This window comes from Carcharodon carcharias, chromosome 13, assembly GCF_017639515.1.
Source record: "Carcharodon carcharias isolate sCarCar2 chromosome 13, sCarCar2.pri, whole genome shotgun sequence".
Classification (NCBI taxonomy): domain Eukaryota; kingdom Metazoa; phylum Chordata; class Chondrichthyes; order Lamniformes; family Lamnidae; genus Carcharodon; species Carcharodon carcharias.
In genome coordinates this window covers 24,556,008-24,580,814 of record NC_054479.1, presented here as the reverse complement: position 1 = coordinate 24,580,814, position 24,807 = coordinate 24,556,008, and the positions used below count along the sequence as shown (strand labels likewise).

At 43.8% G+C, this 24,807-nt stretch overlaps 1 protein-coding gene across 2 annotated transcripts in view; it reads right to left on the bottom strand.

Moving 5' to 3' along the window:
• Positions 1–563: 563 nt before the first annotated feature.
• Positions 564–24,807, bottom strand: part of ttc28 (tetratricopeptide repeat domain 28) — a 775,554-nt gene continuing 751,310 nt past the window's right edge. For both annotated transcript variants that reach the window (XM_041202994.1, XM_041202995.1), the window contains exons 20-22: positions 21,486–21,615; positions 8,982–9,089; positions 564–3,252 (exon numbers count right to left, since the gene is read on the bottom strand). In XM_041202994.1, the coding sequence (XP_041058928.1) occupies positions 1,589–3,252; positions 8,982–9,089; positions 21,486–21,615 (1,902 nt within the window). In that variant the 3' untranslated portion in view covers positions 564–1,588. The remainder of the gene's footprint in view (positions 3,253–8,981; positions 9,090–21,485; positions 21,616–24,807) is intronic.

Sequence of the window (24,807 nt, the reverse complement as noted above, 5' to 3'; positions counted from 1 at the left end):
ACACTACACAAGATCCATCTGCCTGGAGAGGCTCTGCTAATATTATTGAACACACAATGAAACGATACACAACCACAACATGGAATAAGCAGCGCAGTAACTCTACGGTTGCTGCACCCATCACTCTTTTTCTTTTGTCATTTACTTTGGAAATTATATTATGACTTATTCTTTCCCTTAATTTGATGTAACAACCATAAAGAGTATATTTAACAGACACACTAATATTTTTAGGCTTGAAAGTTTTAGGTAGCTCTGCCGTTTCTTCCCTCCCTGACATGGATAAATGTAATCTCTCTCACACACACATACACACACACATTCATTTGATAAGTTTCCCATCAATCTGACAGATCTCTCCAAGCAGTCAAGTACTGAGCCAACCTGGAGTTACAAAAAGAGAGTTGTAAATTTGTTATTTATGTCAAGACCAAAATAGGTGGAAGGACACAGGGTACAATTGGTCAGGGAAGGGAACAGGATCATGGGTGGAATTCCAAGATTTGTTTTGTTGTTTATAATAATTCATTGAAGATCTTAATCACTGATGCCATCACATCATAAGACACAGAAGTGCATTTCTAGTTTTAAAAATGGACTGTTTGGTCCAAAGCAGGATGGCTCATGACCCTCATTCACACGTTCATAGCTCAGCACACATCTACATCAAAAGTTCCATCTCCAAGCTACTGGGCTCCTGACCAACAGCCTTGACTTGAATCTCAGTCTCAACTGGCAGTCGTACTCATGCAGCACAAGTCACACAAATTCACTTGAGGCAGCAAACAACCTCTAGGAACCCCCTCCCAAGCCAGTGAAGTGCATTAAAGGCCTGTTCAATGCACAGATGTTGAACTACCAGAAATCTGCAGAGGTGGATGGAATCATTGAGGAGTAGCTGAAGTTGAGGTGCAGAGCAGAAGCTGGTAGAGTGCTGTTATAACCAATTGGAGGAGAAATGTTTACAAGTAACAGTATGAAGTTCATGGTGAGACATTCCCTTATTTGGATTTCAGCTGTTCAGTTTTTTGAAAAGTCTCACCAATGCCTCCTGTTGTCTGAGCCACAGAGTGGTTGCTGATCGTGTTTAGATGCCTGTGGAGGAAGCTCTCTGATCTGAATGGGAATCACAGTTGCTTACCATTGTTACTGCAAGAAGACAGCACACAGGACATCAAACAAATTGCTGAACATGGAACAATTTTTTTTTAAAAATCACGTCCAATAAAAATTGGGTGCAACCTAAAACTGACAAGCCTAGTTTATTTTGTTTTTCCAACAAATACTTTTGACTGTAGATTGACATTCCAACGTGATTTTTGACATTTATAAATTGTTATCAACCATTAAATGACTAAGAAACGAGGCAAAATGCCACTTTTTGATTCAATAAAAATATGACATTTTTACACAGTAGTTTTTTTTTGCTTTTTTTTTCCTTTAACAGTATAAAAATTTTTTAGTACTGTTCACGCAACACACAGGTTCTGTTTACAAACGGTGCATGTCCAACACAATTGGCTTATACATGCTAGTCCCACAAGCTCATGTGGGCAAATGAAAAATCTTCTGACTGGTTGGGGTCATTTCAGCACTTTGAGGTGGGAAAGAATTTTCTAGGAGACAGGAACTTATAACCATTCCCAGATGGGAATCGCAATGGACGCGCCTCTCTCTGAATGCTACTTGGTGGCTGGATTGTTTCTGCTGGTTTACTGGTCTCCTGGCAACTACCACACCCGTTCTGGGCTTTCTTGTCTGTGCACGGAAGCTTGGAAAATTCCTTAAGCTCAAGTTTATCCTCCTTTCCTTCTTTTTTGCTGCGTCTGGCTGGTGAAAGATTCAAATAACTTAGAGCATCAGCTTTGGAACCCATGAGAGCAGGGTTGGATCGCAGGGCTCGGACAGGCCTGGATGAAGGCTGTGTAGCACTAGTCCAAAAGGTTTTGAGGTTGTGGACAGCCTTGACCTTCTCGTCAATGGCAGTCATTTTCAATCTGCTCAGGTCCGGGATGTCAGCCGGGCTAGAGCGTGCTGAGCCTGCCGATGAGTATGAGAGGGCTGGAGAAGGGTTACTCCCAGCTGGAGACTGGTGGCCTGAGCTTGGAGACCTGGAAATGTGAGCGCTGTAAGGGGAGCTGGGATATTTGATCTTAATTGGTGATTGATCAGATGAGGAACCAGGAGACTGACGTAAATCCGCAACAGGTGAAGGTGGTGCTGTGGTTTGTCTGCTATCGCCCCCTTTAGAGTAGCAGTCTCCTGCTGATTGACCTACCTCAGTAATATCACTGGTAGGAGTGTTGTTTCCTGAGTTCACCTTCTGTAGCGATGAGCTCCGTGTTGGAGGCTTTGGTTTTGTAGTTATTGGAGAAGACTGCTTTTTCTGCCCAGTGCCATTCAGTGGTCTACTGAACGCGCTTGTATCTGAAGATTTAAAAACTGAGGAGCCATGATGTCCTGTTATGCCGTGGTCAGCATCAGCAGAACCCGTTCTGCTTACTGGTGCACTACTTTGATACAGTTTTTCAACAGCGAGCAAGTGACTTTGAGTCTCCTCCAAAATCTTTTGTGCCAGCTCCTGAGGATTAAGTTTAGTCACTTTCTCCTCTTGGGATTTAACCGTGCTATCCGTTTCCGTACTGGACTGATCTGATTCTCCAGTGTCTGAACTCGGAAGTTTGCTTCTGGATTCCACCTTCTGAAATGGTGAGTTTGGACTTGGAATGAGGGTTATTTTGGCCGGAGAACTGGAAGCACTAGCATTACCTTTGAAGGTGTGCCTGTCTCCAAGATTATGGCAGTGTTCTACCTGTGCTGTAGTCCTCTCTTTGTCTGGTGAGGCAGGCACACTGAGGGTGTCAGAGTAGACACTTAATGGCTCACTGCTAATAATGGAGAATCCATCATACTCTTCTTCATCTCTGCTTGTGTTATTTGTCTGTGGAGAAGACCTACTTCGTAACATAGCAGCCTTGTGCGGGTAGATGTTCTTGGGCCTCTCATAGTCCTGTCGCCCCCTTTGGAGCATTCCTTCACCAGTGATGTCTGTCTTGGAAGCAAAGCTCATGGAGGAGGCAATGGAACTGAGGCTGTAGACGGAAATGGCATCTGAAGCCACTGAATCTCCGTAAGTGGGAGAAAATGGTGGGTTTAGCTGTCCCGTTGGATTAGAAACAGACTGAGAGGAGGATAGAGACTCCAGAGATGAAGAGCTGTCGAGACTGAGCCGCTTAGGCAGTTCCGTAGAATCTGAAATGGAGTGAAACACTGTAAATTAGTCATAGGTTCATGGTGTAAGTAATTGGGATCTTTAAGAAATGGTATTTTTTAGGATTGTTATACAACGCTAATGGAATTAGTTGCACAGCACCAATTCTCTCTGTTTCTCTCCCTGAAAATGAAACAAACATTTGTAAGGGGTCAGGGACCAAGACAAAGTAGAGATAAAGGTCACAAAGATTGTGCTCCCCGCATTGCAGTCACTAGATTCTTCAAAAGTGACCTCAAGCCAAAGTGATGGATGGGGTTGGGAGGAGGGGTGGGTGGGTACCTGTCCTGTTTCCATTGGTCAGAAGGATTTGAACAAGTGATTGACAGGTAGACTACCAGTCCTTAGAAATCATGCTCAGAGACAAGGGGCAGTCTTCATCAGGCAGCCGCTTTCTTCAGATGGAAGATGGGCCAGGGAAGATGGAGGAAGGCCGAGGGAAGAGTTTCCTAACACTTCGGCTAGAGAGCAGACTGCTACCATCACAAGCTACTGAGATCAACACACTCTGTGCCAGCCGTTCCTTCGCCCCCTGGGATCAGTGAACCACTCTCAACTGTCACTGGCTGTATACACTTACTGTTTATTGAGCTAAAGCATTATATCCAAGCTGTTGCTTCTTAATAAACTACCTTAAAATTCCTTACGAATACTCAACTGCCTTTCTTAGGTATCTGTGGCTCCTGAACCCAAAATCTTACAATGGGAACACATATTTGCAAGTATTCTCTTTCCTCTGACTCTGTTCTCTTGTGCAACATCATCCCCCCCACCCACCCGCCACCCTGAGCCCCAACATTGGCAGACATGTCGAGTGTCTATGCCCCATAACCTGGAATTCCCTTCTTGAAATCTCACAGCCTTTTCAGCTTTCCCTCCTCCTTTAAGAGCCCATTGAAAACTCAGTCCTTTGACCAGATTTTTGGCTATCCCTACAAATATCTCCTTCTTAGGCTCAGCATCCATTTTTTTCCCCTCATTCCTCTGTGAAGCACTTGGAACATTTTTCTACTTTAAAGGCACTACATAAACAAAATTGTTGCTGTTGTTGATTCAGCAGACAAACAACATTGTAGTATAAGGATATCTGGCATAGCAAGGGTTAATGTATGACTGGGAAACATTACCGCCCACAGTGTAATGTAAAGAGACAGAGGACCTGAGACTAGGGTCAGTTGTGGACTGGACAGAGACCTGTGTAGAAGCAAGCATGGAGTTAGCTCATAGCTTGGCTATATCCTGAATATATGTACATAGTTACATGTTCTCAAACACTAAATGTTCAACGAAACAATACTCAGAACCTGTTTGTGAGACCTACTGAAATTCAACATACAACAAACTTCACCTTGTGCCACTGACCAGCAGCAACAGATTGTGAGGACAAAATTATTGTAAAAATTACTAGGTGTCCCAGAAGCTGTTCTGGGAGCTTATGCTAATTATTCAAATGACCTGACCCTGTCATGCAGTGCTGTGGGCTTACTTTTTCCTGGCAGCCAGTCATTCCCAGCACAGGTTTAATGGGAGCATAACACTGGAACTCAAGTGTGGTCTGTCTAGAGCATACTGCTAAATTGTAAAACTTTACCATAGCTTCTGTGGGGATCTGTTCTATCCTGCTGCCTATATATACTCATGTTCTGCACTGTTTAAAACATTCTGAAGTGTTTCCACTGCAAGATAGGGATTTCCCCAAAAGACAATGTTTATTTGGTCCATCAAACTTGACCATTTAAAGTTGACTTCACATTGAATGCTCAATCTGATGAGGATCATTGAGTGGGCTGAAAAAATGACAAAACACTTCCACCAAAAAATCAGGCAAAGAATCGGCAGAATGTCCTGGTTCTCTGAATGAGAGGGAGCAAATGCCAATAAATCAAAACAAAATAACTGAAAAAAGAAACAAATTTACATCAAAATAGTGCAGATGAAAAATCGATTGCAAGCATCAGGAGCAGCCACACACATTAATAAAAAAACATGACAAAATAAATTATAATATTTCTGGTGTATATCCAAGAACAGACTTCAAATATAATTCAAAATATTCAATGTCATCCCATCTAATTACACAGACGCCTTCTTGTTTAATTTATTTAGGAGCTGGTTACTCATCTGTTATAGAACCGAATGAACTACACACAATACAAATCTGCAGTTCATATAATACACTACGTAGCCCTCTCTTCACCCTATTTCTGTTGCTCACAGAAATCAGATTATAAATAATTATATAAAATAAATAAATAAGATCCTTCCATGTGTGCACAGTCTTCCGGAGATTACAATTATGAATCTATTTTGCTGAGTATAATTCCATTAAAACTAATATTGCTTCTGCAAGATAATCTCCGTTAAAAGGTCAAGTGACACTTAAACAGAAATTTAAAATTATGAATCATGATTTTTTTTTAGCTTTTTGATACCATTAAAGGCTTCTTTTGCAACCCAAACAGATAATCTTACTAAATGCTATTCAATAAACCTCATCAGCACAATCTCAGTTAATTGAATAGGAAGTGTTTAATTCGAGAGTGAGAGGTGGGACAACACTAATTGAAGTTTTCAACCTGCTGCCCTCCTCTTCTAAAGCTGCTGATTCTTTGTCAGGTTGCAGTAATACATGTACCAGCCACCCGCCAAAATCTAGCTTTGGTGTAATTTCTTCAAACATAAGCCTGGACAGTAAAGCTTGAGTGAAACAATTCCCAGCTCTGCAAACCCGACTCAGGAAAAAGTGCTCCAGGACTTCCGATTTTCAATCCGGGGAGGTGTAATGGGAGTTGTGGTGGGCAACCCTGGAAACAGTGCAGAGGTAGCACAGGGGTTGCCGGGTGCAGGGGCAGGGTGGGTGGAAAGGCCTGCTTCGATGACCTGGCACTTTGTCCCAACCATGAATAAAAAAAAGAATGAAACAAAAAAGAGCCCTTCAGCGCTCACCCCTCACACTCCCTCACCACACCACCCCCCCCCAAGACACTCCCCCTGCATAATACTTCTCTCAAAGGTACCCCCCTCTCTAAATAACTTTCATTAGACTTTCTCCTACCAGGTCTAAAGTGCACAAGTCATGTTTTGGACATCCCACTAACCAAAATCAGATTAGCCTTGAAGGCAGCTGCACTTTAACATGTGTGAATCACGGATGTGTAATGTATGACCCACACCCCACAAAAATGGTGCAGGCAGGACTTCTGGATTCAGGCCTCTGCAGCCATTTTCATTAAGACAGATAGCCCACAAAAATTCAGACCTGAGTGTCAGCAACTTATTGGACTATTGAAGGTATCAATGCATCCCTAACCCTAATTCAATCCTGTCCTCAACCAATGCCTACACATTGGCTTTCCAACAGAGATTACAGGATGGCAGATCAGACAGCACGATGGCAATCAGGGATATTTCACAATATGGCCTTAAAGCCGCACTACAAAAGTGTATTTACACATTAAGCCATTGAGATATCCAGGTTATAGTTAATTTTTAAGGAAGGAACGTCTCAAAGCATTTCAGATACAATGAATTACTTTGGAATATAGGCAAACATGGCAGCCATTTTGAATGTGGAAGGCTGCCAAACCAACAACGTAATCAACAACCAGATAATAAGTTCTTGATGGTGTTGATTGAGGGAGAAATGTTGGCCTGGGCACAAGATGAACTTGCTATTCTTTGAAATATGCCATGAGGGTGGAAGAACTGTTCTGATTGCAATATATAGCAACACTATAAATGTATTCAAAAGAACAAATTTACAATTTCACTGTATATGATGAACAAACTAATTTTTCTTGAGAATTTTTAATGTCCATCTGAACACAGGAATTGGTGCTAAGACCTTCAATAAATTTAATTCAAAAGGCAGTGCCTCTGACAGTGTAGCACTCCATCTTGATTGCCAGCAGAGTTGGCATCTTCACATCCAGGATTCAGACTTGAACCCTCAACCTTCTGATTCAGGGTAAAGGGTGTTGTCAACTGATCCAAGCTGATACCTTAAAGCACCCATAATTATTCTGAAGATGTGAGAATTTGTTTTTTGTACAGGAGCCGGAAATTGTCAGAATCTTTTATGTGATGCTGTTTCGGAACATTGGAGAAGGAACAGACCATTTGGCCCACTGACCCAGTTCTTTCATGTCACTGGTCATGGTTCTAATCTTCTTGAATCACAATTTCCTGTCCCTTCTCCCAATTTCCAAAAATATTTCCAAAATACTAACTGCTCAAGTAACTATTTTTCTTTGGACAGGTCAAATTATTTTGCATTTCTACAGGCTGAAATTCCTTTAGGCCTGTTTGGGGTTACATAAGAACAAGGAACAGGAGTAGGTTATTTGGTCCTTCGATCCTGCTTTGCCATTCAATAAGATCATGGCTGATCTTATGGCTTCAGGAGTACGGGGAAAAGGCAGGGCAAAGGCACTAGGTCACAATGCTCATTTGGACAGCCAGTGCAGACACGATGGGCCGAATGGCCTCCTTCTGTGCCATTAAAATTCCGCGATTCTGTGATCTGATTGTGGTCTCAACTCCACTTTCCCGACTTCCTTGTCCATCAAAAATCTATCTAGGTCAGCCTTGAATATATTCAATGACCCAGACCCCACTGCTTTCTGGACAAGAGAATTCCACAGACTTAACGGCCCTGAGGGAAAAAAATTTCTCATCTCAATATTAAAAGGGAGACCTCTTATTCTTAAACTGTGTTCCCTAGTTCTAGTCTCTCCCACAAGAAGAAACAGTCTCCCGGCATTCACGCTATCAAGTTCCCTCAGGATCTTATATGTTTCAATAAGATCACCTCTCACTCTTCTAAACTCCATTGAGTGTAGGCCCAACCTGTTCAACCTTTCTTCATAAGACAAGCCCTTCATCCCAACAATGCTTTGAGTGAACCTTCTCTGAACTGCATCTCACACAATTATATGTTTTTTCAAATAAAAAGATCAAAATTGTACACATTATTCTAGATGTGGTCTCACCAAGACCCTGTACAGCTGCAGTAAAACTTGCCCACTTTTAAATTCCATTCCCCTTGCAATAAAGGCTAACATTCTATTTGCATTCCTAATCACTTGCTGTACCTGCAGATTAAGTTTTTGCGATTCATGTACCAAGACATTTGGATCTCTGTACCACTGAGTTCTACAATCCCTCTCCATTTAAATAGTATCCTGCTTTTCTATTTTTCCTGCCAAAGTGGATAAGTTCACATTTTCCCACACTATACTTCATCTTCCAAATTTTTGATCACTCACTTAACCCTGTGTAGGCCCCAGCACTGATCGCTGTGATACCCCACAAGTTACAGCCCACCAACCTGAAAAAGACCCTTTTATCCCTACTGAAATAGGACATGTGCACACAGTTCATGCTACACATAAAGTTGGGTTTTTGGTCTTAATGTTATTTGGGCAGGCCTGTTGCACCTCCATACACAGTTCACCTTCTTTAAGAAGCTCAATGTCAGGTAAAACCTTGGAGAGGGTTGAAGTTAAAATAAGGGAAGGGAGCAATTGAGATACTACAGAATTGGGAGAGCACACCTTGTTGGCAGTTGGTGCTTAGACAGTAGTGAATGGAATTATCCATTCACCACGGTTGGCTTGTACAGTATTGATCTAAACAGATAATTAATGGTTCACGGCATCTGCTTTTCATGCACTGTAATTCAGTTCTAACAGCGTGCTTCAAAACTCACCAAATAAAGCAAGAAGAGACTGGAGAGCAAAGTGCATGGTTTTTCTGTTCGCCTGTTTCCCCGTCTTCAACACCACTTCCTCTTGCCCCACCTCACACAGATCAAAACCTGGACAACAGTTTGCAAAAAGAAATGTTAGCATGAGCCAGTCTAGCAGCTTTTCTCTCTGTTATCTCTTTGGATTCCACTTGTTCCACATTATATGGTCTTTATCCTATATGTGACCTGCTCCACATACTCTGTGCATGCTGCTCTGTGATTATTTGGTAACTGCAGTCACCAGGTGTGAACTCATTTATCTGTACATCTGCTGAGAAGCACCTTTTCCTCACCATGTGGCTGAGATCAACTTGTGTTGTCACTTGTCACCCATGATGCAATATTGTTAGTGTACCAAACTGGCTGCAAGAAATTTTCAATTCATTTATTAGCATGCGTGTGGGAATGAGTCAAGACAAATTCGGTCCTAACCAGGACTTGAGGTCCTCAGTTCTCTGCATCTCCTTTCTCTGGGCCCTTTACTCAATGAGGGCTGAAGCCAGTGTACTCTTGTTTCCTGTTCATTTTCCACTAATAATGGTGATGCAGTAGAGTAAACCAATACCCTACAGGAAATCACAGGATTGCAACGTACAGATCAATGGATTTAAAAAGAGATAATTCAGGGTTACCTGCTCTTTTCCTCTATTAGTATACATCTAAAGTTTTTATTGAAATATGTCAACTTTTTACTTTGTTGGAAGGAGGGATGACAAATATATTGATGCTTACAACTTCAGTGTGGTACTCTTGCAAGTAGATGGCAACAACTTCTGAAACAGTGCCTCTTTAGGAAGGCTTACCATTCCTTACTATTGGAAGAAAAAGGGAAAGGGAACTTTGTTCAGCATCAAGATTCGGTTTGACAGGAATCTGTCTGTTTGATATTTGCAATACACTGGTTAATGTAGCTTCTCGTGTCAACAACTTAACTAAAATAAAGAACAGAAGAATATCACGAAAATGTAATAATCAATGCTTTATATGTACCTCTCTGTCGGGTTTCAAATTATCCTTATTGAACTGTATAGCAATTGAGTAAGGGAGCAGGAATAGGAAGTTGTGCGTATGTCCTGGTTAAAATGGAAAGCAGTAAAAGAGGTATTCTCAGGTTTAAACAGACTGCTCAGTCCAGCCTAGACATAAAATTAATTCCTGAGAAGCACACACATAGGGCTGAATTTTGCCCTTGATGGGCAGGTGAGCCTGACCGACTCGGTGGTGGGCGGGCGGGTAGCTGATTGCCACTGCCGAAACGGGCCCTGCCACCATTTTACGTGGGCAGACCAATTAAGGCCCGCCCAGCGTGACGCCAGACGGGAAGTGCTTTTGTGTTTCCTGTGTGGGCGGGGGGGTGGGGGGAGGATTCCCCAACTGCGAGAGTGCGCTCCTTCATGCATGCATGCGAAAGAGCCCACATCTCCCTGAGGCTAAGTGAGATCGCTGAAAGGCCGTGAAAGATTAAAAATAGAACAATAAAAAAAATCATTAACACGTCCCCCTCATGTGAAAATGTCACACGAGATGGGACATGTTAATGAAGTGCACAAAAACTTAATTAAACTTTTTAAAATCCGATATCAAACCTCATCCCGCCACTGGATGAGGTGTTAAAAAAAAATCGCCTGCCCGTTGGGCCCGTGCGTCGAGCTGAAGTTCGCACGGGCTCCTCAAAATCCTCGTCAATTGGTGACTTAATGGCCTTAACAAGGTCTTTAATTAATGGCAGGCGCGCGTCGCACTGCATAGTGCGCCCGCCGACTGAAACATGGCGATGCCGGGCGCTGACGTTGGGACGCTCGTGCGACATCAGCACGCGACACTGTAAGCGCTGGCGCGGGGGCCCCATCACCCGCACATCAGCCGGAAAATTCAGCCCATAGTGAAAGAAGCTGAATCAAGGGTGGTGGGTTTAGAGTACAGTTGATACACAGGGGCACTCAGGCAGAAGAAAGTCAAGTAAAGTTATTAAGAGCTGGATCACAACCCACATTGTTTCAGCCCAAAACAAAAACAGAATTACCTGGAAAAACTCAGCAGGTCTGGCAGCATCGGCGGAGAAGAAAAGAGTTGACGTTTCGAGTCCTCATGACCCTTCGACAGAACTTGAGTTCGAGTCCAGGAAAGAGCTGAAATATAAGCTGGTTTAAGGTGTGTGTGTGGGGGGCGGAGAGATAGAGAGACAGAGAGGTGGAGGGGGTTGGTGTGGTTGTAGCGACAAACAAGCAGTGATAGAAGCAGATCATCAAAAGATGTCAACAACAATAGTACAATAGAACACATAGGTGTTAAAGATAAAGTTGGTGATATTATCTAAACGAATGTGCTAATTAAGAATGGATGGTAGGGCACTCAAGGTATAGCTCTAGTGGGTTTTTTTTTTTTATTTTATATAATGGAAATAGGTGGGAAAAGGAAAATCTTTATAATTTATTGGGAAAAAAAAAAGAGAAGGGGGAAACAGAAAGGGGGTGGGGATGGGGGAGGGGACTCACGACCTAAAGTTGTTGAATTCAATATTCAGTCCGGAAGGCTGTAAAGTCCCTAGTCGGAAGATGAGGTGTTGTTCCTCCAGTTTGCGTTGGGCTTCACTGGAACAATGCAGCAAGCCAAGGACAGACATGTGGGCAAGAGAGCAGGGTGGAGTGTTAAAATGGCAAGCGACAGGGAGGTTTGGGTCATTCTTGCGGACAGACCGCAGGTGTTCTGCAAAGCGGTCGCCCAGTTTACGTTTGGTCTCTCCAATGTAGAGGAGACCACATTGGGAGCAACGAATGCAGTAGACTAAGTTGGGGGAAATGCAAGTGAAATGCTGCTTCACTTGAAAGGAGTGTTTGGGTCCTTGGACGGTGAGGAGAGAGGAAGTGAAGGGGCAGGTGTTGCATCTTTTGCGTGGGCAAGGGGTTGTGCCATAGGAGGGGGTTGAGGAGTAGGGGGTGATGGAGGAGTGGACCAGGGTGTCCCGGAGGGAGCGATCCCTACGGAATGCCGATAAGGGGGGTGAAGGGAAGATGTGTTTGGTAGTGGCATCATGCTGGAGTTGGCGGAAATGGCGGAGGATGATCCTTTGAATGCGGAGGCTGGTGGGGTGATAAGTGAGGACAAGGGGGACCCTATCATGTTTCTGGGAGGGAGGAGAAGGAGTGAGGGCGGATGCGCGGGAGATGGGCCGGACACGGTTGAGGGCCCTGTCAACGACCGTGGGTGGAAAACCTCGGTTAAGGAAGAAGGAGGACATGTCAGAGGAACTGTTTTTGAATGTAGCATCATCGGAACAGATGCGACGGAGGCGAAGGAACTGAGAGAATGGGATGGAGTCCTTACAGGAAGTGGGGTGTGAGGAGCTGTAGTCGAGATAGCTGTGGGTGTCGGTGGGTTTGTAATGGATATTGGTGGACAGTCTATCACCAGAGATTGAGACAGAGAGGTCAAGGAAGGGAAGGGAAGTGTCAGAGATGGACCACGTGAAAATGATGGAGGGGTGGAGATTGGAAGCAAAATTAATAAATTTTTCCAAGTCCTGACGAGAGCATGAAGCAGCACCGAAATAATCATCGATGTACCGGAGAAAGAGTTGTGGAAGGGGGCCGGAGTAGGACTGCAACAAGGAATGTTCCACATACCCCATAAAGAGACAGGCATAGCTGGGGCCCATGCGGGTACCCATAGCCACACCTTTTATTTGGAGGAAGTGAGAGGAGTTGAAGGAGAAATTGTTCAGCGTGAGAACAAGTTCAGCCAGACGGAGGAGAGTAGTGGTGGATGGGGATTGTTCGGGCCTCTGTTCGAGCATGGGCCCCAGCTATGCCTGTCTCTTTATGGGGTATGTGGAACATTCCTTGTTGCAGTCCTACTCCGGCCCCCTTCCACAACTCTTTCTCCGGTACATCGATGATTATTTCGGTGCTGCTTCATGCTCTCGTCAGGACTTGGAAAAATTTATTAATTTTGCTTCCAATCTCCACCCCTCCATCATTTTCACGTGGTCCATCTCTGACACTTCCCTTCCCTTCCTTGACCTCTCTGTCTCAATCTCTGGTGATAGACTGTCCACCAATATCCATTACAAACCCACCGACACCCACAGCTATCTCGACTACAGCTCCTCACACCCCACTTCCTGTAAGGACTCCATCCCATTCTCTCAGTTCCTTCGCCTCCGTCGCATCTGTTCCGATGATGCTACATTCAAAAACAGTTCCTCTGACATGTCCTCCTTCTTCCTTAACCGAGGTTTTCCACCCACGGTCGTTGACAGGGCCCTCAACCGTGTCCGGCCCATCTCCCGCGCATCCGCCCTCACTCCTTCTCCTCCCTCCCAGAAACATGATAGGGTCCCCCTTGTCCTCACTTATCACCCCACCAGCCTCCGCATTCAAAGGATCATCCTCCGCCATTTCCGCCAACTCCAGCATGATGCCACTACCAAACACATCTTCCCTTCACCCCCCTTATCGGCATTCCGTAGGGATCGCTCCCTCCGGGACACCCTGGTCCACTCCTCCATCACCCCCTACTCCTCAACCCCCTCCTATGGCACAACCCCTTGCCCACGCAAAAGATGCAACACCTGCCCCTTCACTTCCTCTCTCCTCACCGTCCAAGGACCCAAACACTCCTTTCAAGTGAAGCAGCATTTCACTTGCATTTCCCCCAACTTAGTCTACTGCATTCGTTGCTCCCAATGTGGTCTCCTCTACATTGGAGAGACCAAACGTAAACTGGGCGACCGCTTTGCAGAACACCTGCGGTCTGTCCGCAAGAATGACCCAAACCTCCCTGTCGCTTGCCATTTTAACACTCCACCCTGCTCTCTTGCCCACATGTCTGTCCTTGGCTTGCTGCATTGTTCCAGTGAAGCCCAACGCAAACTGGAGGAACAACACCTCATCTTCCGACTAGGGACTTTACAGCCTTCCGGACTGAATATTGAATTCAACAACTTTAGGTCGTGAGTCCCCTCCCCCATCCCCACCCCCTTTCTGTTTCCCCCTTCTCTTTTTTTTTTCCCAATAAATTATAAAGATTTTCCTTTTCCCACCTATTTCCATTATATAAAATAAAAAAAAAAAAAAAAACCCACTAGAGCTATACCTTGAGTGCCCTACCATCCATTCTTAATTAGCACATTCGTTTAGATAATATCACCAACTTTATCTTTAACACCTATGTGTTCTATTGTACTATTGTTGTTGACATCTTTTGATGATCTGCTTCTATCACTGCTTGTTTGTCGCTACAACCACACCAACCCCCTCCACCTCTCTGTCTCTCTATCTCTCCGCCCCCCACACACACACCTTAAACCAGCTTATATTTCAGCTCTTTCCTGGACTCGAACTCAAGTTCTGTCGAAGGGTCATGAGGACTCGAAACGTCAACTCTTTTCTTCTCCGCCGATGCTGCCAGACCTGCTGAGTTTTTCCAGGTAATTCTGTTTTTGTTTTTGTTTCAGCCCACTTTAACTATTGATGCTGACAGAATTGTCACACCACAAAATTAACTGTCATAAAAATTATTATTGAGCATTACTTTATGTGATAGCTTGATCAATGTTTATCTTTCTCCATCAGTGTACAGGAAGGATAGTTCAATTCATACAATCTCTGATACAACTCACAGCCCCTCAAGTTAATTTTGGCAAAAGAGGCATTTTTAGCCGGTTTCTGACAGTTCCACCCATCTCTTGTCGAAGATATGGCAGGTGATTGGGAGACCCTCAGTAGAATTTTAGGACCAAGGCATTTTTGAAACATGAAAAGGCTGGTAAGCCCAATAATGATCCCGTCCCCTTTAAATAAGTTACCTTTTGACAAGTTAAGCCGATAGATTTAAATGAGGAAAGGTGGGAGGAGGTTCAAGTGCAGCATAAAAGCCAGCATGGACTGGTTGGCTAACTGGCCCGCTTCTGTGCTGTATATCCTGTGTAATTTCTCAACGTTTCTCTACATTGCAACAGTGACTACACTCCAAATATTTCAATCCTTGTATAAGGCTTTTGGAATTCCTGACATTGTTAAAGACATTATATAAATACAAGTTTACTTCTTGCTTTAGAAAACCCAATCTCCACCCCCTGCCCCACGCCCCATCCCCACCCAGAATCAATCTAAATGATTTCTTGCATGCATTTATACTGTCTGCTTCATTCTGAAACCCTATTGTCCTTCAGATAAAAAGATTCCATCTGGCTTCTCTTCGTTCTTCTAATTGCTAATTCTTAACATCTCCCCCCCAGTATTTGCTCCTTTTTACCATAGCGAATAACTCATTTCCATTCACTACCCTGGAAACGTCAAATAGTTAACCTTAACCAATATTTTCCTGAACCAAAATAGGCAAAAAAAAAGGAATTTTGATTAGAAACTAGAGGATCTCCATTGGTGGTGCTTACAGTAAACTGGATGTTTTACAATGACAGCATTATTATGTCATGTAAATGCTCAATTCATTATCCTCTTGGTAAGGCAGAGTTGTGCTTAAATTGCTCTGTATTGTTAACACCAGAAAGTATAATTGCTGTAAGTAATGCCAATAATAAGTAGTTGATGTGAATATTTGCCCCTGGAACCAAGCTCAGCAAAATTGCTAATTTACCAGTGGCCCACTCGATTCCAGGTTGGTGCTATCCAAACTCATTCTTGTAGGACAGTTACTGGACAGAGAACTCCATTTCATCTTTCTGGCTTGGATTTGAAGTGAAAGATGACTGTGCAATCCATTACATTACCCATCCCTCTCAGAACACAGTCTTCCATCTAACCTGTTCACTGCTGATATTGCCTAAAAAAAAACCTTAACCAATCATTTTACTGAATAGAATTTTTAAAAGATTTGTTGCCGAACACTTGCTCTCATAGTGCATCTGCAGCAGCTGTTTAATATTCAAAGAGGCACAATCGAATATCTATTTACTTTTGCTGTCATTTATTCTAGATAGTTGAGAAGAAAAGCAGGAAGCTTTCTATTGGCTGTGATAGGCATTTAATGTAATCAGGGGAACAGGGCTGGCAGAAAATGATTCTACTGGGACCCACTGGGCAAATTCTTCAAAAAGGTTAACAATACATCTTGCTTATGTCTGACTCAGAACATTCAAATTTAATCATAATTGTTCCTTCTCAGACTATTTGTAAGCTGTTTAACTGATGGATTACCAAACACAATTCAGAGCAAAGGAAGAAAGCAGGTTCCCCGAGGCTCAATAGCTAATTATAAGGCACATCAAAATCTAAGGGCACCTCAGCTTCTAAAATATAGTGACTTATACAGGTGTGTGTTAGAAAACACCACTGTATACAGATGCACTGAATTCTGTGTCAGTAACACAGAGCTCACAGTACAGTGGGCTAGTGCCTGAGCTCTATACATTGTGGTCCACAGTAGCACGAGGGTACTGTAATCTCTAACCACCTGTACAACAGGCCCTCTTCTGACCTGCTCCACAAAATGGCAAATAGAGGATGGGCAACGCAAGGGGAATTGTTTGATTTGGATCAAAAACATGAAACAAAGATTTTTCCCCAAAGTTTTGCAGCTGGGACATTGCTTACCGGGGGGGGGAAATCACAGTAGGAGGTGAATGCACAGTGTAGGAAGAGATATTAAACTTTTAAGGAAAGAACTGGGAAACTCAATCACTACAGCTTGGAAAATATCATAGTTAAGGTGGCCAAATTTGAGGTAAATCACAAGGGGCAGGAATTTTTGGATGGTAGGTTTGCCTGCCCGTCACCCAAAGAGTCAGCGGGGAGCAGGTCCCCTCCAATGCCGGTTGCATTGCTCCACATTGGGGAGGAAGTCCCACCAAGGGAGTTGCCAGCCATCTGACTGACTGGCAGCTCTGTTGTGCGAGCAACACTACCGGGAGCAATGGCCATTACTAGGACTGCAAGCAGTCCCACCAGTCTAATTGCAGGAGTCCACAGGACCAAGTAGGGGTCTCACTGCAGGGATGGGATGGGAGGGGAAGGCCAAGGGATCAGGGGAGAGTGGTGGTTGTGATGGCAAGGCCAAGCAGGCAGGGAGTACCTGGTGGGCAAACATTGGGGAGGAGGCGCCTGATCTGGAATTGGGGGCAGTGATGGAGACCACCCCCTTTCCCGGTCGAGATCCAAGCAGGGTGATCTGCTGGGCATCCCCCCTTTCCTGAACTCCTCACGCTGGCCAAAAAATTTCAGCTGGGAGGGAAACAGTCCTTCAGTGACCAATAATTAGCTACTTAAGGGCTTCAACTGAGGTGAGGGCATGCAGGCCCCCCTAGGCTTTGTCCATCACCTGTAAAATTGAAGACAGGTTGGGGCCAGGTGGGTAGGCCACCTGGGGAATTTTATATGCCCCCCTCGCCTGCAAACCTGCTGATGGGGGACTGTAAAATTCTATCTATGATGTAGTTAAGGGCCAGGATTTTGCCTTTGTCGGGCGGGCTCGGCAGGGGTGTGTGGGAGTGGACGGGAAGCCGACCACTGCCCGCGATCAGGGCTGGACTGCGATTTCACACTGGCGGGCCAATTAAGGCCCATCCAGCATGAAACCCGCACTGCAGCACTCAGCGCTACCAGGGTGGAGGAGGAGGGCAAGCAAGGAACTTCACACACATGCGCAAGTGCTTGCAGGAAAAGCTCCCTGATGCACAGAGCTGCCTCAGGGAGATGAAGATATAAAAAATTCATAAATAAAGAATGTAAAAAAGTTAAAAAAAAATGTCCCTGCTCATGTGACTCTGTCACATGAGCAGGGACATATTATTAATGAAGAATTAAAATTTTTATTTTATATTTAATTGCTGTTGGAAACCTCATCCCACCCATGGATGAGGTTTCCTAAAAAGTGCAAAGGCCACTTGGCCTTTTCACCTCCCCGCCAACTGTAAGGTTGGACAGGCAACGAAAAATTACATTTCATTGGTACTTTAAAGGTCTTATAAGGCAGTTAATTCTGGGCGGGCATGCTTCCAACTCCCACGTGCACCCGTCGACTGAAACATCATGAGAATGCGCGAGGCTCACCCAATGTCACCGCGTGTCATTTCACGCTCATTCGGGTCGGGCGCACTCCCGCCCGACGAGGTAAAAATTCTGGCCAAGGTAAGCACACATTACTTGAAGGATAACCAGGAAATTAGGATCAGGGGACAAATGGAAAATAGTGGAGATTAAATTTAAAATACATATTATGAAGAACTTCCTTTTCAAGGAATGATAAACGTATAAAGCGTCAGACATGACAGTAGAGTCGAAAACAATGTGGATGTTAAAAATGGTGGTGATTGCTATAAAGGGAGCATCAGCATACGATGGGGATGAATGGGCTTTTCAATTTTCAATTTTCTTGTGTTTTTCTAAAACACAACATCACATAACATGGGCTGTGAGTCATTTTGCAAACAGACTAGTAACGATTATTATGAAATTTAGTGATGAAAGAAGGAGTCCGCACAAACATATTGTTGGGGTATTTTCATACGAGCATTTTCTCACATAATCTCTACATATTACCAAAAGGCCGTACTGTGCGACAGTGATGTTAGTGAAAATCAATCCTTGAATTAAACATGAGTAGTATCTACAGAGATCTATATTTGTAACATGTAGCAACAGGAAGGCTGGAATTTTCCAGCCCTTCACAGCAGCAGGATCTTCCAGTCCTACTGATATGAACGGACATTTCAACGGCTCGCTGGCACTGCTGCGGAGGGGGGCAGGCTGGAAAATTCCGACCCAAGTGTTTGTAGGGGGAAGAAAAGCAGACGGGAGGGGCAAAGAGGGGCGTGGAGAAAAAAAAGAACACACAAGTCTCTGGATGCCAGATTCTTTAGGCAGACCAGCAGCCCATTAATTGCAACAACATTAAGGGGTGGTTTTTCGCTACCAAGGTGGTCTGCTTGAGTCAGGAAATTTCCTGACTCGACAGACTCACCAGTTGTAAAGGGTCCTGTTAATTCCAACTTTCACTCTGGGGAGGCAGGGGTGGGATTCGTTCAGGCCGGCTGACCCTAGAAGCAGATCCTCGCTGACCACCAGGGCGCCAAGGCAGACTTTGCTCCACTGGTTTTAGAAGCTGTTAGGCCCCCTGCCCTCATCCTTCACACCCCTTCATCATCCTACCCCTCCCCCATGCCTCCTCATATCCCCCATGGCTCCCCCCCAACCCCCCCATGCCATTTCCATAGCCCCACAGCTCTTCATACCTCCATGCCACTTCCACAGCCACTCACCCAATATCCACCATGGACAGACCTCAGGAAATGAAAAAGAAAACTTCTAAGAATCTTTATACAGCTTTCATTCATGCATATTGATACTGAAAAAACTGCCATTCATGAAATTCATTCAAAGCTTTAAAATCTCAAGTTTCAATCTCTAACAAGACAAACATCTGTGCAGACTCCATATCAAAGAAAGCTAATCCTTTAATAGCTTCTTTAGACTGTCAATCAAACTATGAACTCAGAACCCCTGCTGAAATAATTGTAGCTTTTGAAACTCAGCCAAGCATTTGACATAATAATAATTGCCCTTGGGAAAGGTAAAAAAAGAAGCCTATTGAAACTGCCTGGACATATGATAATTTTTTTTTCTAACTACTTCAGATTCAATCAAAGCAGTCCAACAGATGGTGCTTTCTGTTAACTCTCATTGGCAGTTTAAGACTTTTTTTTCAAGTTTAAAGAGCAGGGGGATTTTTAAAAATTCAGGCCATGACATTTAAACAGACCTTATCTGGCCTTCAAGAGCGCTTACATCTACTTCATATATTCGTGACTCCCACACTGTGGGTTAACGCCCTTGGAACAAGGGGTTGAAAATGGGGTCTTGTTTATACTCAGCACTAAGTTCAAATGCCCTGCTGAGTTCAGGTTTCCCGCCCTCTCCCTCCTGCCAGCAAAAATTAGATTTGGCAGAAATGGGGGCAGAACTTCTGCATCTGGGTCCTGCCTGCCATTTTTATAGGTCATTGAAATCTTCCCGACTTCACAGAAATCAGGCTCTAGAACTCTGAGAAATAAAACGTATAATTATCAATCAACTCGCATTGATTTGTTTTCCTACTAAAAGCAAATGAAGCTAAGGTTGCCAACTAAGGACAATAACCTGCCGTCCCTATATCAAACTTGAAATGTGTATTTTTTCTTATTAAAACATTAAGCTTTCGTTCCTTTATTGCTGTTATAATGTACACGGTGCTCAAACCAAAGGAAGCAAGACATAATTTGGTCCTAATTTAGATTCAGGAGCCCACCCTGGAAACCTGACGGTTAACTAGCCTTTGCTTGTGTCACTGATAAGAGGAAAATGTGCCAGTGAAGAAAAGTGAAGGATGACAAAAGCAATTTCCTGTCCTGTCAGGAGTGATTCGGGATCTGATAAGTTTATTTAGAAATGATCTATTCAAATAACTTCCTTGTGAATTTGGATTTTCTGCAGAACTGATATTTCAATACAATGCATTCTAAAGAACAGCAAATTAAACAGTATAAATGTGCTGCTCCCAGGAAGGTGACTGCATGGAAGATAATTTTTTCAAAGTCACTTTAACATAATGGTTCTAATAATTTAGAACAGAAGAGTAATCAACCAGGCCTGACTGCTAGTCACCCGCTCATTTAAAAGGCAATTTTAAAACGGTGAAAGTATTTTCAACTTTCCCATCTTTCTCTGAATTAAAGAGGCAGCCAGTGTCATTTTGATGTCTATTTAAAGCAATTAATTTCATTTTATTTTTAAAAAGAAAAAGTTAAGAAGTATTCCATTTTAAACCCCAGACTCATCTGACATGGCTCTATCGTTAGAACAAGTGCTGTTGTCATTTCAGGGATGAAAATGTTTTTAAAAGTTATTCACTGTATGGCAAGATGGATTAAATTAATGTATCTTCCTTTCTCATTTTCTCCTTTCCTGTTCTGAAAATGTGGCAGAATGTGTTGGCAGGTCATTAGACTGTGGGAGCATCATTGCCAAGCCCATTATACTCCTTAGCCATGTTGCTGGAAAGCTGATTTTTTCCCCTTCCTAGTTCAAGGCAAAGGGGCCAACTGTAATACCCCAATTGTTCTGAAGAAGAGTCATACGGACCCAAAATGTTAACTCTGTTCCTCTCTCCACAGATGCTGTTAGACCTGCTGAGGTTTTCCAGCATTTTCTGTTTTGTTTCAGATCTCCAGCATCTGCAGTATTTTGCTTTTAGCCAAGAGATCTGTACAGACGGTATTACGTTAGACTGTAAGTTTAACAATTGAACAAGTGATGATTAAAACAAAAAAACCAATAAACTCAACATTAGCCTAAAAAAAGATTAAACTTGAACAATACAACTTTGGGAGGGGAAAGAAAGGAGCTTCAAGGTCACAAAGCAGGAGGTGAGAGAACGAAGCTGACAATGTTTGGAAACTGAGGGAATAAGTAATGCATATCTCCATAAAATGATTCACCACCAAAGGACTCTTTTGCATCAACCACATCATACCTAATGCTGCCAGGAACTCGTGACACCCAGGCAGTCGCCAGAGCTGCACACTTATGGACACCTGAATAGGAGCTGAAGAAAAATCTTGTTCTTTCTCTCCGGTCTGAAGCTGAACAAGGACTTGATGGAGCTGTGAAAATAAAACAGAGAGAAAAAATTTAAAAAATAACATTCTAGGGAGAATTACACAAGACGGGGGAAAATTATAGTGTATTATGCGCTAAACGGAAATAAATTTGAGATATTGGAGCCAGAGAAAAGCTTAGTGTTTTAGTAGACAGTTCACCAAAATGTTTAGCACACTCTTCCCAGGTACAAATAAAACAAACAGAATGTTGGAAAGTATAGAAAGAGGCTTAACATATAAATCTAGAGAGGTCACTTTAAAACACTATAAGGCCTTAATGAGGCCATTTCTGGAATACTGCATGCCGTTTTCATTTCTATGCATGGAATTTTCACAGGGGGTGAAGGCCCTATGTTGGGGAGATTTTCAGGTGGCCAGCACCCTCGGGCGGCAGGCCAGACTTCCCTCATGATATTGCCAGGACGAGACGATCTAGAGCTGGTTAATTAGGGAAGATGGGAGGGTGGGCCTTCCACGCTGCTGGCCCAATCAGAGGGCCGGCAGCTCTGCTGCGCCACTGAAAGAGGTGCTCACTACTGAGGTAACAAGGGAAATGCAAGGGTACCTCCACTTTGAGGTGCCCTCATAGGCGTGACAGTTTATTTTTTTCTGCCGGGGACAAGCGTCTCCTCTTCCTGGTTTTTTCTCTTTTGAAGAGAGAAAACTGAGAGAAGCATTTCGCATAATGAAAGGTCTGGGCAAATTGAATTCAAGTAAGCTTTTCTGCTCTTTACAGAATGTAAGCACGAGGGATCACATTTATAAATTATGAACAACAAAAGAAAATAGGAAGCGAAGGAGGATCTTTTAAAAATATTGTAAGGTTGGCAAGTCAGGGAAGTTTGGCAAGGTTGGGGAAGAGTGTCCTGTAGTCAGCATCGCGGTGTAGCAGTTTGGGAAGACTGTCCTGCAGTCAGTTCTTGTTGAAAATAACAAGAGTAACATCACAAGACAGCGTGACAGTGCGGTGGATAGATCAAAATCAGCGCGAGTGTGGAGAAGCTTCAAACAGTGACATCAGCACAATGGTGAGAGCTGATTGGTGAGTAGTGGATAAGTGTTTTTCTCCAGTTTTTTCTCCATTTTAAAATAGATTAAGCTAAGGAAAGGTAAGAGTTCCAGTTTTTATTTTAAGTACATAAATAATTTAACTTTTTTTGCTGTACTTAACTTAAAATAAGGGGTTTTATTTCGACCAAAGGCATGGCAGGGCACCTCAGTCTCATGTTATGTATAGCCTGCAACAGGTGGGAAGTCCTAGACGCTCCTCACACTCTGATCGGCCACGTGTACAGGAAGTGCCACAGCTGCAGCTACTTGAGCTCTGTGTTTCGGAGCTTGAGAGGCAGCTGGGGGCACTGAGGGGCATCCGCGAGGCTGAGAGTTTTGTGGATAGCACATTTTTAGACGTGGTCACCCCACAGCTCACAGAAGTGCAGACAGAGAGGGAATGAGTGACCAACAGTCAGAAGAAAGGTGTCAGGCAGGTAGTCAGGAAATCCCCAGGGGGCATCTCGCTCAAGAACCATTTTTCTTTGTTGGAAGATGGTGAGAGTGACGGTTCCTCTGGGGAATACAGCCACACTCATGGCACTGTGAGTGGCTCAGCTGCACGGGTGGGGGGGGGGGTAGGAAAAAGAGGGGAAGAGCAATAGTGGTAGGAGACTCGATTCTAAGGGGAAAGGACAAGCGTTTCTGCGGTGGTCGACATGATTCCAGGATGGTATGTTGCCTCCCTGGTGCCAGGGTCAAGGATGTCACTGAACGGCTGCAGAGCATTCTAAACGTGGAGGGCAAACAGAGGTCATGGTACGTACTGGTACTAAAGACATAGGTAGGAAGAGGAATGAGGTTCTACAAACAGAATTTAGGGAGCTAGGAAGCAGATTAAAAAACAAGACCTCAACAGTAGTAATCTCTGGATTACTTCCAGTGCCATGTGCTAGTGATTATAGAAATAAGAGGTTAGTCCAGATGAATGCGTGGCTGGAGAGATGGTGCAGGAGGGAGGCTTTAGATTTCTAGGACATTGGGACCATTTCTGAGGGTGGTGGGACCTACACAAGGTGAATGGGTTACACCTGAACCGGAATGGGACCAACATCCCTTGCAGGGAGGTTTGGTAGTGCTGTTGGGGAGGGTTTAAACTAACTTAGCAGGGGGATGGGATCCTGAGAGGAGGTTCAGCAGGGGGAGGTGCACAGCCAAAATTAGAAGAGAGAGCAAGTGAGTCCGGAAGGCATAGAAATTATAGGCCAGTTAAGCCACAAGGGAGTTTGGCAAGGTTGGATGGTATTTATTTTAATCCAAGGAGTCTGACAAATAAGCCAGATGAGTTGAGGGCACAAATTAACACATGGAAGTATGATGTCATTGCTGTCACAGAGACATGGTTAAGAGAGGGGCAGGATTGGCAGCTCAATATTCCAGGGTATAGGGTCTTCAGGCGAGACAGGGAATGAGGTAAAAGAGGAGGATGTATCACAATTTTGATCAAGGAATCAATTACAGCAGTAAAGAGGGGTGACATCTTGGAAGGCTCCTCAAATGAAGCCATATGGATAGAACTTGACAACAGAAAAGGAGCAATCACATTGCTGGGAGTGTACTATAGGCCCCCAAACAGTCAGAGAGAAATAGAAGAACAGATATGTAGGCAAATTTCAGAGAAGTGTAAAAATAATAGTAGTAATAGTGGGGGATTTCAACTTCCCCAACATTAACTGGGTTAGTCATAGTGTGATAGGTTTAGAGGGAGCAGAATTCTTAAAATGCATCCAGGGGAGTTTTTTAAGCCAGTACGTAGAAAGCCCTACAAGAGAGAGGGTGATCCTGGGCTTAGTTTAGGGAATGAAGCCAGGCAAGTGGTAGAGGTATCAGTGGAGGAGCATTTTGCAGATAGTGATCATAACTCCGTTAGATTCAAGGTTGTTATGGAAAAGGACAAGGATGGACCAGAAATCAGAGTTGTAAATTGGGGGAAGGCCGATTTTAATAAGATCAGATATAATTTGGCCAGAGTAGACTGGGTGCGGCTACTTTTAGGTAAATCTGCATCAGAACAGTGAGACTCTTTCAAGAAGGAAATAGGGAGAGTACAGGGCCAACATATTCCAGTAAAGACAAAGGGTGGGACCAACAAATCCAGGGAACTCTGGATGTCGAGGGTTATACAGGATTGGATAAAGAGAAAAC